This window comes from Phaethon aethereus (assembly GCF_964289735.1).
Source record: "Phaethon aethereus genome assembly, chromosome: 5".
Classification (NCBI taxonomy): Eukaryota; Metazoa; Chordata; class Aves; order Phaethontiformes; family Phaethontidae; genus Phaethon; species Phaethon aethereus.
In genome coordinates, this window is record NC_138579.1 from 28,469,810 (window position 1) to 28,485,276 (window position 15,467).

A 15,467-nucleotide genomic window follows, 5' to 3' on the forward strand; every position below is an offset into this window, starting at 1 on the left:
TTATTTAATATAGGGTTTTAATTAATAGGCACATGTGAATTGTAAATTGACTGAGTGAAGTTATTGAATTTTCATATTGCAGCAAAGATGTACATTATTAGTGTGTCAATTCTTCTTTTTCCCACATCTTAGTTCTTGAAACCCACTCAATTGAACTTAAGCCTCTAAGATATAAGACTGACATCAAGAAATCTCCTCAGAGAATGGCTTACCATGTCATTTTCTTCAGGGTTAATATTTTCTAGCCTAGAAAAAAGGGACACAGAAAGCCTGATCAGTAGCATTTCCTTAGTGCAGCAAAATGAGTTCGCTTTTTAAATCTTTAGAACCTCAAGTAATTTCATTCTACTAGTCTTTAGAGTCAACCATGACACTGAACATATTAAAGTGCCACCTGCTCGACTCCATCTTTCAATAATGCTCCATATCTTCAGCACTGACTTCAGACTGTTAAGTTATTAATGTTTACTGCTATATATGACTACAAGGATCAATTGTTCATATGTGCTTAGATGAAGAAAGTTCCCCAGTGATAGAAATGACTGATGCTCTTATTTTATTTATTTCTGGGCTTACAACTTTTATCTGACATTGTATTTTTGTTGTTTTTACTGCACCCCAAATGAAACAGGACAGGACTTTAGTGGAGATTTTTTTTTTTTTTCATTTTGAAGTAATTCTTTTTCCAGCTCTCTCTTCCAAAATGAGGAAAAAAAACTAGTTGAAGTTTCCTTAAAAATATTTTGATTATATATCTTGCACAAAATAACAAGCTAAGTTAACTCTCTGCAAGGCCCTTATTTAATTCTGGGACAAGCCCCCTGCACTTTTCTCCCTTTCTATTTCAACAGAACATATATTGACCTGTCAAATACAAAGATGATACGAGGAATTTAGTCATACAGCTTTGAACATTGGCTGTGCAAAAGCAGTGAGTGATAGCACAAAAATCTAACAAATGGGATAGTATGGATTTTATTTTACCGAAGGTTAGTTATATGGACAGCGTATTATTTAAAACACTTAGATGTATTTTAAAACGTGAGACCTCTTTTCTGGAAAAATGAGCATATTAAAGTTACCTCACCACTCCATTACTACTTACTTAATGGTGACTTCTACGAAAAGTAGGTCTGTCACTAGCATAAGATATTTTAAAAGACAGTTACAGTACCACCTACTAAACAGCAACGCTCACATTTTCAACAGTGCTGTGACAGGTGCTGCTCGGAAGCCAAATTTTAGCTAGCAAACATCACAGAGCACTTGACAGCACACTAGCATCTTTTACATTAAAGTGTTAGTTTTACCAGATAACAGTACATAAGGCATAGTAAATCAACCAGTAGAGAAATTATTTAAATCAAAAAGAAATCATTCACAATGTATTACCAGTGTACAATAGCTGGTACATTTATATGGAGATCACAAGCAGTAACTACTCCAACATATACAGTCAGCACCAGAACAAACCAAAACCTTTACTGGGTTTGACTTGTATTCATAAAGTAACACAAATCATAAAATAACAAACATTTTATAAGTACAAATTCTCAGAACTGGCTCCTTGACTTGGCTCTTTGTAGAGTTCCTGCTTTAGGTTTTTACATTGCTCTAAGTGCCACTTCATGTGGGACTTAAAAATGGATCTCCAGCTAGTTTGTATTCACAATGAAAGGAATGGTATTTGTCAAAGTAAATTGGCAGGGCTGACCCAGCTTCTCCAGAGGGCTTTTACCCTGCTAAAAGTGTGGGTCAACAAAATCACCCAGCCGACCAACAAGGTGGGTAAGCAAGACACCTCAGGAAGAAGTGAAGATGGGAAAAAGAACAGGAACTCCTACTTTAAGTGTAGCCCTTCAGCATACTACTGCCACAAGGGATGTCTGTAGGTGTACATACACTCCCTTAGGTGACAGTATTTTTTAAAAAGCAGCATCCAGGGCTGTGTATTTGCCTTGCTCTCTCTCCCTATGCTGTGCACAGGCAATAAGTGACCCTTAGATCTCACATGATTTTAAACAGCAGTAACCAAGGACTCCTCTCCCCTGCATTTCTACGCACATTCTGCTAACGTAACACTTGGGGCAAACAGGATTGAAAGAATTTTGGTTGTTACCGTTAAATAATGACAACAGAATTGCTCCAGCTGCTAATTTAAAGAAAGCATTAAAGCTTTTGATAAAGGTTGGCAGGCTGTTCAATACTGCCCTCTTGTAAAAATCTCTGACTGGAATAAGTCCAAAGCAGATGGAAGGAAAGACCTGTGCTCTAAAGCTTGATGCGTGTGGCACAAGTAGCCAATGTTCTTTTAAAAAAAACCAAACGTCTATGTGCTTCATGTCTGAGAAAGAGAACTTGACCTTTTGAACAACCAGCAGGAAGAAAATATTAAGGGTGGTGGCTGGAAAAGTTCCACGATTTCAGAAGAAACTCCAAAATTAAATAAAATAAGCAAAGTCCCTCATGGCTCATCCCATCACCTCTGCTCCTTCCAAAGTATTAGTGGAATGGTGAGGTGAACTGCAAAAAAATTTCCACTCAGCCACAGCAACAACCTACTTAGAATAAAGAGGTTGAGAAAAGTCATTTCCTCTTCGAGCTGACTCTGCTTCTGAGAATGCAGCACCTTAATTTCACTCTTCTCAGTCACAGTCCTGGCTTGCTCCTCCCATTGAAAAATGCCAGATATCCAGGCAGATATAGAAATGCACGTCTTATCACATCAGCTATGTTACCACAGTAAAGATGCTCAATGTTCTGAACTGCCTGAGTGCAGGAGCCAGGCTGGTGTTCCAGCAGGAATCTTGGCTCCACTCAACCATTTCTGGTTTGCAAGATGAAAGGTTATTCATGCAGCCATACCTGTAAACTTAGAATAAGTGGACCAGAAGAAAAGCAGCTGAGCCTGATGGAGGCAATCCTGCCGCCTTGTTTCTGTAATGCCCAGAGACTTAAAAAACAGTGAAGAACTTTCTTTAAAAAAAAAAAGAACACAACCCCCACAAACCAATAATCACAACAGGAAATGTTTCCCTGTACCATACCACTGCTCTTTTTGGAAGAAATATCACATTCTCTAGAAGGTGTTGTCACATAGAGGACTGATATGGGTCAGGGAAGAGCTGTGGTCAGCTTGACCTTGGTCAGGTTGTGCAAATGGATGCAGTCACTGTGGGCTGAGGTAATACTGAGTATGAATTGGTGGAACAGAGCAAGACATCTTTGAGGTTTCTTAAATTATCTGATATGGCTTAAGACATTGCAACCAAGCTTGCAGTTTGGCCAAATGGGTAGCAAGGTAAGGAAGAGGCAGATATGAAGACATCTGATGCAGTGAACTTGATGATTACTTGAATATAAAGAATGAGTTTCCCCTTCAGGGGATTACATTTAGCAGTTAATGCCCATTACTTGCTGCAAGGCTGATTAACAAACTTTACAGTGGGAACAAATGAAGCTTTTTTTGGGCTCTCCACTCTGGTGGCTTTTGTCAATCACGACTTTTCTTTTACTGCTCTGATGACTGACACTAAAACTATCAATTAAAATAAAAGCTTGTAACATTTTTCAGAACCCTTCAGCAACATCGTTGTGTCCTATGGGAGGAATAAGCCTGCTTGTGATCTGCCTAAGGATTTTGTGCATGTCCAGGATGCTCTCAGTGACATGCCTATGCAAGGACAATTATTTTGAATTAAATTGGTTTGTCCCCAGTCTTGTGTCTTAGTGTTGGCTGTCATGACAGCAAATATCACACAGAAGCCTGACCTGCACCCTTGCAGAATATACAGGAAGAGATACTAGCTACAGACAATGGCTCCCTGGTTTAAACAAAGAGGAATGTATATCAGGTATCAAACCAGCAGTAGCTGGTTAGCCCATTGCAATTTTAACCTGTGTTGGGTTGATGTTCCACACTGGAGCGTCTCCCATGCTCATTCTGAGACTCTGAATGGCATCAGTGTGTCAGGCCTCTCTATAAAGCATCAGAAAGAGCACTGAAGTGGATGACAGCAAGAATAACTGCTATTCTCTAAATGATAGCAATAAGGTATAATAGCTTGGCTCCAAGCTATCAGCCAAGGGAGCTACTGAATCTCTCTTTGGAACAAGTACCTTTTTTGTCATTACCAGTGTATCCAGTACCTTCTGCAACAACATTCTTTTGGGGAAAGTAGTATGCATGTTCTCCAAGAAATGGAGTTTCTTTTCTTTCCCCATCCTTCTGCTTAGAACCGAGTTGGTCTTCCAGTACATGAGGGAAGCAGACAAAAGGGGTTGAAGGGAAAACAAATGATGGTGTTCCAAGGGATTCATGTGTGTCAAGGCCTGCAACACATCTATCTATGGGTTCCGCTGCAGAAAAAGCAGCAATATGCCTTACGCACACTTAATAACCTGTGATTTCTTCCAGAAACCCAAAAGTCATTGACTAGGTCTGTTGACCAGAATAACTAATTTGCTGCAGGACTCGAGCGCTTTAACCCCAAAGATCTTGAGTTTCTGCTAACAGCCTAAACACAGTTTCATATGATATTTGGGGCCACACAAAACTTTCTTGCTTCCTTTATTCTTGGAAGATGAATGACAGAAGAAATTGGAAAGACTGGAGTAAGGCTCACAGTTGTGATGCCTCTTATGGGAATTTAAAGCACATTTGTAATTTCTTCAGAGATTGCTGCTCAAAGTAAGATTTCAGATGCACATACACCTGACTTAACAGTTGTGTTTAACATGAGACTGCCTATTTCTGTTGTGTTAACATGGCATACATAAAACTCTATGAAGTATTAATTATACCTTTATTGCCTTACAAACTGGTCCTACACTAGAGATAAGAAAACACACATATATTTTTACTACATCACCCACATAATCAGTAGAAATTTTGCTGAAGGAAATGTCTAGTGAGCTTAAAGACTTGATTGATTCCCTATACATTGCAACTTCTGATTGACATTCTGGTACTCAGTGTCAAAAGATCCCTTATTTATCAATACCAAAGCTTTTGATTATGTTTTTAGTTTTTGTGATTAAAATTATTCACCTTGCTCTCAGTCTCCAGAGAAAAATACGGTCTTGCAGGATGGCTAACAAATTAACCAACAGCACAGTAAGACTAGCACTAAGCTGGTATTTCATCATAGAGAAGTTTGTGCTAAGTCTTCCTATATAAGCACTGTTGAGCAGTTTATGACAGTCACAGACTGACACAAGGATCTTTTTGCAGAGGGCAGGAAATGTGTACTTACTCTTTGAGAGACTCTTCTAAACGCTGGACTCGTAGAAATGCTTCATCCCGTTCTTCATTGGCTAACCTAAGCCTTGCCATGACAGCCTCGTCACGTTCCCGTTGAGCAGAATAAACTTCTTCAACCAGAGCTGCAAAAGTACCCAGTGTGTTTAACAAACAAGTTTGACAGGGAAAGACACTATTAGATGCACTTACATGGGCCTTTGCCAGCATCTCCTAAGATCAACATTTCTCCACTGACCTCAGATTAACTTTGGGTAAGGTCTATATTACTCTTCAGACATAACACTAAATGGCTGTTGATTGCTAGAATGAATACTTTAAGGAATGAAATAAAGCTATGTGTTTTCAAATTCACCCTTGTATAATCAAACAGGGCAAGGAAGTGATTTCCTTTTCATTCTGAATACTTGCTTAATGGAAAAGTAATTCTTAAAGCTCAGAATCATATGAGACTCTAGTAGGTTTCTTCTAGGACATAGAGTTAAAAGAAATGATCCATTAAAACGACTTCTACCATCACACTGCTTCCTATCAGGGTGGCACAATGATATTAAATATTAAAAATTCTAGTATTTTCATAGTCTGCCTCTGGTATCACAAGAGTGGCACAGCTGGCATCTCTCCTTCTCTGCCAAGCCTTTACTTTATTGTGTAATATACTGTTATATTATCTGTTACAGCATACATGGACCTTGGAGCATTAGGTGCCAATAAACTAAGATTTACTGTCTATCCTTGGGAGCAAACTAACACCTTCAAGTCATTCCTCATCCCGAGCTTACATTTTCTTCCTGCCTCTCCCCTGTCAATATGTCTAACACCATCTCTGGCACACTGCCAGAATCCTTACCTCGACCCTGCCTCCACTAAAATCTTTATTCATACTTTCGTAATTTCCCTCCGCAATACTGCAAATCTCTCCTCACAGTCACCATAAAACCCTGCAGTTGAAATGTCTAGGGACTTTCAGGATGCCATAGTAAAACCACTGTCACTCCAAGACAGAGGACTACACCTTCTTCGATTGTCACCGGCACCTCCAGCTGAGGTCTGTAGGTTCCAGAATTCTCCATGCTCCCCTTCTAGTCTGCCAAGCTGGTGTTTAGCCACAGCCTCCTAACATCGTTTCACATTTATTTCTCAAGAACCTTCTGTAGTAAGCCATTTCTGCTGGGCTTCCTTACCTCCTTCAGAACTCTTCACTCCTCTCTGAAACACCACTTAATTCATTAAGTTAAGATTTCAAAGAAAGGCTTCTTCCCTCTTCACTTCAGCCTAGAGCTTTTATCCCTCCATGCTTACCACAACTGACATCAACTTTGCTGCTTTTATACATCAGTTTACTCTTACTTCACCTTTGTACATCATTGTACAAAATCTTCAAAGTGTGATGTAAGATAAAACATTTTATGGTTCTTCACAGAATGGAACAACAGGAAAACAGTAGTACATTTTGGTAGGAGCTATACTGCTGGGACAATATATACTTTATCAGTACTGAAAAAAATCCAAAACTCCACAAGCAACTGAAATACAGAAAGTGGTAAGTTTCTGTGCAGTTCACAAGCAGCTCACATAACCAGGGATGTAAGACGAGTGAACAGTTGAACAGAAGAAGAATCCAGAGAGGTGAATTAGGAAGATGTTCATAGTAGGAAAACAATCCTTTTGTCCTGAAGCTGGGGAAAAGACTGTTACTGAGGCGTAAGGAAGCATTTTTGTAGTTCTAGCAAAAGGTTGCATGGTAACAGCAGACTGGACAAAAGAAGAAAGGGAAAGGCTAAATATTACTTCTGGAAGTGCAGTCCCTCCTCTCACGAAAATCTGCAGAGGAACTGCAAGCCTAGTCATCAGACCTGAGCTGCAACAAGTTGCATCCCAAGAGAAAAAAAGAAAAAAGAAAAAAAGAAGAAATTCGGCATCAGAAGCACAAATCTTGAAACGTACACAAAATCTAACAAACACTGATTTAATTCTCTTCTATTTGAGCATTTACTTGTTCCACAAGAATAGTGTCTTTTTTCTTGAATATCTATTTCCCCTGTTCGCAGCAAGAAAGCTTTGCTTGATGTAGAATGGAAAAACTAAGCCATGAGTAAAGCAGCTGCAAAACTGCATGTGCACAGACTGGTAGTCAGGAATAAGTTTGCAGCACTTGCAGAGGATGAGTCCGGTATCTGCAACAGTAGGTGGCTCAGCAAGAACAAGAACAAATTGTATGAGGTGGGCTGTGCAATTCAGCTCATCAGACTTCGGCTTCAGTTGCTGAGGTCTGTGATGGCAGGGAAACTAGTGCCTCACAGCATCGACTGCCTGGGTAAACTACAATGCAACTGCTATATCCTGGTTGGATCTGGAATACACAAGCAGTTTAATTCTGTATGGTAATTATTACCTATCTGTACCTGGATATATTTGTTTACTATGTTTTTTCCAGTAAATTACGTCAATTTACCTAGCATCATGCCAGAGACACTGCACAGAGAATCCTTCCCATAAAGCTGCAAGTGGAAACATTATGCAATTTTCATAATGAAAACAATTGCTGGAATGAATAGAAAGCTGTCTAAAATTACTGAAGATTCAGCACTTATTACTGTTCTGGAGTTAATTAGTTTCCAGATTAGTTAACTTTTTTCTGGTCTCTGAGTGCATCCCTTCTTCTGTTAGATCTTATAACATCCCCACCTCAGCATGGAAAACCACAATTTGCTGACTGCTACAATGGATCTTCAGCATACAAGTACACTTAGAGGGACTGTGTTTTGGCATACCTAATTCCTTGTCTGCATAATTATAACCAATAGTCTACAGAAGGCTAACTTACCTGATTCCTTTACCAGTCAAAGCTTCTGCTGCATTTAGGTTAGACATTTCTGTTATCCAATGCCTATACATTTCTGACTCTCTTTAATATTTTACTAATTCATTTTTTTAACACTATATGGAATGTTATAACAGTTACACCATTGCAGCTAGTCCGAAGTATGACATTTTTAACAATAACGTTTACCACTCAGACTGAGCTATGGATGACTCACAAGTAAAAGTTCAGGACTGTAAGGATTCTTCAAATATGCCACTGAAATACATACACCTTTGGGTTGCAATGCAACAACAAACCAAACATTTTGTGTCATATTTAGTAAAGAATGTGAAGTATAAGCTGTCCAATGAAAAGTCTATGAGAGAAATGACATAAAAATCCTCCATATTAAAAAGAATAAAGAATATCCAGATTACCATCCCTATACTTCTTAAAAATGACATTTTTTAATTAATTACCCTCAATTAATTGAGAGTAACAAGTCAGGGTCCTAAGTCCCATTCAAGATATGGCATATCCAGCAAAATACTAGCCCCACACTGGCACACTGACTTGATGCCTGATCCAATGAAAAAAGTGATCCAGCTACTTAGTCACCAACTGCTCTGGTTGACACCACGAGGTTTTTCTTGGAGACCTTCCAATGGTGCACCAACCAACCCTATCCTGTTTATCTTGAGACCTGACCAACAAGAAACACAAATTCGTATAGAACTCATGTTTCAAGCAAGAAAATGACACAGAAAAATGAAGTATGAATAGTCAAGTATTAAGTTAAAATAAATTGTGTCATTTACTATTTCATATACATATAATTACGTTCAAGAGTTAAAATATTTAAATCCCATAGTGCTAAATTAAGAAAAAAGGATTATTTTCCAATGCTTGCAAACATTGTAATATACACAAATATGACATTATTATTTAGTTGCATAAACTTTATTTGCTTTGGAATAATTTAATAACATCTTTCTCCTTGTAACTAAAACCCTGGCATACTCTAAAAGAGCTCTTTATTTTAAAAGAATCATTATGCTAAACTCATCAATTCTAAAACATTTTTAGTTTTTAGTAAAGAAAACAATTGTAAACAGAGAGCTTTTGTAAGGTAGATAGCTATTACAAAGTTCACTTAGAAAATCAATATAGCATTTTAGCTGGAATTTGCTCATTAAACACCCACAGCTCTAATGCAAATTATGATGGAATGAATAAAGCAAATACATATGCTTCTTTCTTTTTATTAAATGTAAAATCTACTGTTAATTGCATCTGGTATGTCATATAAACTTTTCTCCTTAACTATTAAATGGAAGCTTTTACAAAAGTCATTAGAGATTCTCTTTCTTTGACTTGTATAAATTTCAATATTTGTTCAGTAAAGGTTCACAGCAGTTAAATTACATTAACAAATATTATTAGCTACTATGTAAGCCAACTAAGTAAAATACTTATATTGCAGGTAAAACAAATCAATGGGTGTTTACAATAATATTTGGATATGTCCATTTTTAAACAAGCTTATCAAATATCATGTAATTCTTAGTCAAATGAGAGACACTCAAAGTAGATTTTTTTCTTCCCAAATACTCAAATTTGTTTAGTAAGCTAATTGTTTTCTAATATGGGCAAAAGTAAATATGAAGAAGATGAACCATACTGAGTATGAGTTTACTGAGTCAAAGCAGTGTACATATTTTCTTAGTTGAACCTGATTCTTTTGGCAAACCTATCTTCTACACTTTTTAAACTACCTTCAAAATACAGCAGTAGTGAGAAGGTGTGTTGGAAATCTTTCTAGTTTAAACAGTGGTTCATGATTTTCCAAACAACAGAACTTTGGGGGAAGGGAGGGAAGCACAGTTCCCAGGAAAAAAGTCTGTTTGCTGATTTCCTAGAGGTCATCTGTATAAATAAATAAAAAAAACTGAATAGGAGAAGAAAGAACCAAGAAATTCTTAGTACTCAAAACATCTATGGCAGCAGAAATCACTTCACATTACTCATTAAAAAATGTAAAATCCAGAATACAGACCGGATCTTGTAAGAAAGAAATGAGATCACTACTCACACCACTACCTCAGAAGATAAAGTAAATACTATAAAGCTATAACAATTGGCTTTCAAGATAAGTCAGTTTTTACAGAAATAATAACAACATTTTGGACTTTGCAAGGTGTTTGACATTAACAGAACTGATGAAATACTGCTTTTGGCTTTGGACTACGTGAGAAAAAAGGTGATACAAGAAATAGTACAAATCAAATTTTGCTACTTGTTTTTGTAACAAGTGCTGGTTATATTGATGAGTTACTTCCAACAAGAAGGCATGGTAAGAAAGTTTTTCTGTTAATAACAATGTGTTAGTTGCAGAAGGTCAGTGTTTGTGCAGTTTAAGATTTAGTATTCAAGATCAGTAGTTGCTGAAAAATAAGTGACTTGGGATTTTCTTTGGCATTGATTCTGGTACAAAGTAATTTTCCTAGTTACTCGCACCATCACAGCAACAAGAAATACAAATGAGATTATATGCTTTTACAAAAAAGGCTCTGAGCATTTTAAATATTCAAAAATTGACTGAAATAATAATAATAATTAACGACAGAAAAATTTCTGATGCATGAGTCATGCAGGCTACCTGTTTCATATAAGTATACAGCTCTAACATAGGAGTGAATGTTGACCCCATGATAAAAATGAAGCAAATAGTATTTTCTGTTTTCTGCCTTTTGGAGATATATAGTATTTTGAAGGAAAAGTAGAAACATGAAAGAAATTGCTTGGCCAAGTCATACTTAGAATTCAAGATTCCTGTATGACCTTCTTCTTTACCCTGCTCAGTTACTTCCATGAAAAACCTGTCAGCTGAAATTTATCCTACAGAGAGGTTTAACAAAAGCTTTTTAGGGATTTTTGTTGTGTTTTCTCTTTGGATTTCCGAGTAGCAGCTACGAAATGTGAGGAATTAGGGAAGCACACTGGGAAAAGAGGTGCAATGACTTTTCATTTTCATCAGTCCTGCCATTCCTGTCCACCATTGCTGGGTCTCTGTGTGTCTAATCATAGGAGAACTTGGAAACTATCCTTGCTATTTCCAGATGGGTCACTATTACTAAATTTTATTTAACCATACGGATATATGCTTGTTCTCCTTACAGAAATACAAACATGTATATTTGTTATCTAGTCATTTTAGAAATCAAAATCCTCTGAGACTTCTTTCTACTAGATCTAATGATTGTGCTCACAATTCTTAAATAAGTCAATCTTAGTCAATCTCATAGCCAAATAAACAAAAAAAGATTTACTGCATTGCAATGAAAGCCGTTAAAATGTGTCATTAATTGGTCTCTGCACATACATGTTACAAAATGCAGATAATCCCTAGAAATGTTCAAAGCCTAAGGCCCTTACACAGTTCTCGTTCAGGTTAATGGCAAACTACCATGAGTTCCAAGGCTGACTGTCGACTTAAAAATAGTGCTGAAATATTCTATTACGAAAGAGAGAACTTAGGTTCCTAGCTCTTTTTTTGAAAGTTACCATTAATTTACTTTCAGTTACGACCTATAATTGAAAAATAAAAGCAAAATAGTGATAAGAAGATCATATGGGAACTACTTAAGAGTTTTCACCAGTCTATACCAGGAATTATACGCTACAAGTCATTTATACCTAAATGCAACTTTATAGATAAAGCAATCTGAACAAACACTGATAGAACACAGTGACTTCTTTATTGCTTTGTGTTTGTTGTATGTATTTAGTGCATAGCATTCATCTGCTCCTACGTTTCCAATGCTATAAACAGAGTGTTCTTAATAAAAGGCTAAAGTTGCTTAGTGGCAGCTCTGCATAGGGTTTTCTTTGTGTACTCAGATCCCGATTCAATTAAAAAAAAAATAAAGTGGGAAAGAATAGGACAGAGTATTATACACAGACCCCAAGGCAGTTCTTGTGAAAGCCAATCCCTGTACAATACTTAAGCCTCTGCTTCTAATACACTAAACACAGCTGACTTCAAAATTCAAACCATAATGCTGTTAAACTTTTTTCAGTGAATAATTACTGATGCCTGAATATTTACTCTTGGGGAAAAACATAAATGTTGCATTAAAGTTTGCAAATTATAATTTGACAGGTTAAAGAAAAGTTTTTCTAACACCCCAAGAACCAGATTATTTGCAGACCTTTTTATTCCTGAATAAAACCCAATTCTTTATGTTCATCTAGCACTGTAGTGGGGAAGAGAGAAGGGCCAGACTAATCATAAAAATATGCAGAAGATACTGGCTTGCTTTTTACATACAAGCTCCACCCGTAAATAGCTTAGTCATTTACATTTTAACATATGCCAGCTCATCATATATTGCACTTCAAAGACCTGCACGCAACTTTTTGACAATCAACAATTCTGACAATCTGAAGGTAATACTACATTGTTTCCAAGTAAGCTGACAAAAATTAAGCCAAGATGTTCTCAATCACACACCCCCACCTTGGGTTTTTTTTTCTGTCCTTTAGATGGATTGTCTATTTTCCCATACAGAGGATTCAAATACAGCTGTTCTCAAAATTCTGTTACTTAACAGGAAATATTTTGAAAAAAATATTCAGGAAATAGTTTTGCATAACAAAACATTAATAGGACAAAACCCCTAAGAACTATATCGACTATATATACACATGAATTATGCACAAAAAACTGAGTTAGGAAAGTATATGCATTACTTAAACTGCAAAATATCATTCATATTTAGGTTTATAAACACAAGGGTTGGGAACTACTGAGTTCTTTTGGCTAAAGCCCAATATTGGCCTTATTTCAGTTTAATTGGAAGAGGATCTTGAATTCATCTTCTTCATGAGACATCAGGAACCTGGATTTCTGTTTGTACCAAAGGTTAATAAGAAATGTGTCTGCAAAAGTCAAACAGCATTAAATACCAAAAACTGATTATTATTCTGCAGGAGTTGTTCTGTCATTCATAATCTCTCCATGCTCCAACCTTCCACAGCTAATCTTTAATGGATGACATACAAGAAAGAAAAATAACATCTAAAAAGGGACTCTAAAGTGAGCTTTGAAGAAATGGAAAATACTTTTCTTCTGTGTTGGAAGTTATTGCCACCCAAAGTTTATTTCTGGCAAGATTACTTATTTCCTCTTACTTTATGGGATATTAAATCAAACTAACTCTAAGCTAATAGCTACTTGGATATTCCTTTTCACTTTTGCTACTAAAACTATTGCATATGCATTCAGTAATTATTTTTCAGTTAATTCAGAAAACTTCAAATAATGTTCATGAACATTTCCATACCATACTCAAGAAATCCAAAATACCACAAATACTAATTCTCAACATTTTTATAAAAACAGACCTGAAAAAAGGGACTTCATTATAGGTATATTGCTGTAGTTTCCAAGAGACTGAAAGCTGTATAACATATACAACGGTATTAGAAGTACTGCTTTCCCCTTTTTCCACACTGTATTTCCTATCATTACCCTGGTCTTTCAGAGAGCATCTGTGGAATGCTAATGCAGTTTTCAGGCATTAAAGGTGGTGTGCAACACCTAACAGGCCTAGTAGGGCTGGACTCAATCCACATCTTCCTGCTGAGTTAACTCTAATTTTAAAAAGTATTAAATTCTGGTAACATTACTACCAGATATTGGCAAAAAAACCCCTCACAGAATAGCCCTTGCTACGGAAAGCTTTAAGGAGACATATTTTTTATTAAAATGTCCTTCATTTTCCTTCCTTTCCTTTCAGTTTCCTTTCCTTTCATTCTTAGTCCCAATATATAGCACTGTGACAGCAACAAAAATATTGCAAGAGCTGAGGCTCTAATGCCAACTATGGTGTATCTTGTAGCAGTAATGGTGGGAGTTACTGTGAGAAGACCAGGCCTTTGATAATTTTTCCAGTCTAGAGAGACTACTACTATGCTCTACAGTTCTCACACTCAACCAGCTCTTTCCTCTAGAGGTTCCTATATACCCCCTGTATAATTCTTCTGTTAGGAAAAAACCGAAGTCACTTCTTGTATCCATCCAAAGTGAGATCTGTTAATCTGTTAAAATAAGTTATTTACTGCACACAATAATAAACATTCTTTTCCACCATCTGAGGGACTGAAAGCAGCCCTGCTGAGAAAGACTTGGGGTACTGGTGGATGAAAAGCTGGACAGGATGCGGCAATGTGCGCCCACAGCCCAGAAGAGGTGGTGGATGCCCCATCCCTGGAAACATTCAAGGTCAGGTTGGATGAGGCTCTGAGTGACCTGATCTAGTTGAAGATGTCCCTGCTCATTGCAGGGGGGTTGGACTAGATGACCTTTAAAGGTCCCTGCCAACCCAAACTATTCTATGATTTTATGACCACGTATATCTTCTGCCTTAACTCTACTTTTTCTTATTCTCTCATGAAGCATTTCACAAATTTACATGTTTTCCCTCGACAAGTGTTGGGTTATTTGTTTCTAAAGATTGTTGTAGCTACATTTTAAAATGGCCTTTGCCTTCAGCTTTTCTGTTCTTTCCATGGGACTTGTTTAGGTAAAACCCATCAATTAGAGGGCTACATTTTGAAATAGAATTGTAATATTCCTCAAAGTAGATAACACTTTTATGGTGTACCTTTCTGATGTTTTTTACAATACAATTTTGTGGAGTCATTTTCTTATCATAAAGTCAGTACTAAGTAATAATAAAAATGCAAACACCCATATTTACAAGCTTCACTCTAGCCTGTGCTATACACTGCAGTAATTAAACATTAACTAGCAACATGAAATCACAGCAGCATGTGTTCTCCTTTCCTCAAAGGACTTAACACAAGGGGAAAATGTTTTTCCTTAAACACAGAGTCTTCTTTATTAGGTTCTACTTGTCCATTAGAACTCTCCCCAAGGCTTTTGAGACACATAGACCTCCACAAATTCAGTTTGGTTCACATCATTCCAGATTTCAAAGCATTTATCCAAACTTGGTAATATTCTTAGAACTGTAATACAGGAAGCAAAAAAACCATAAAACATTAACGAAGGTTCCTTTTTGCAAACAGCTTAAGTAGTAAGGAGCCTCTTGCCCTCTGTCTCAGCATTTAAAGGATTTTATACCTCCTGAACTTGTAAAAGGAGAAAAAAAAAAAGAGTATTTTTTTAAAGGTCATCCTTATTACACATTATAGCTCTTGTTAAAATGTGCCTTATTCTTCCTTTTAAAATGGAATAACTATGTTAATTATTATACCCATATTCATGCCACACTGTTTTGAAGAGAATATTACGCTTAGGATATAAAGTTTAAACACTAGTGTAGGAAAAAACGGTTTATTAACAAATATTTCAACTGTAATAATAAAAATGAA

At 36.7% G+C, this 15,467-nt stretch overlaps 1 protein-coding gene across 1 annotated transcript in view; it reads right to left on the minus strand.

The window, feature by feature from the left end:
• The window catches only part of MIPOL1 (mirror-image polydactyly 1), a gene marked incomplete at its 3' end in the record, with an annotated part of 160,553 nt that overhangs the window by 121,490 nt on the left and 23,596 nt on the right, over positions 1–15,467 (minus strand). Inside the window, exons 5-6 of the mRNA XM_081999991.1 lie at positions 5,256–5,385; positions 213–246 (exon numbers count right to left, since the gene is read on the minus strand). Coding sequence (XP_081856117.1) covers positions 213–246; positions 5,256–5,385 — 164 coding nt within the window. The remainder of the gene's footprint in view (positions 1–212; positions 247–5,255; positions 5,386–15,467) is intronic.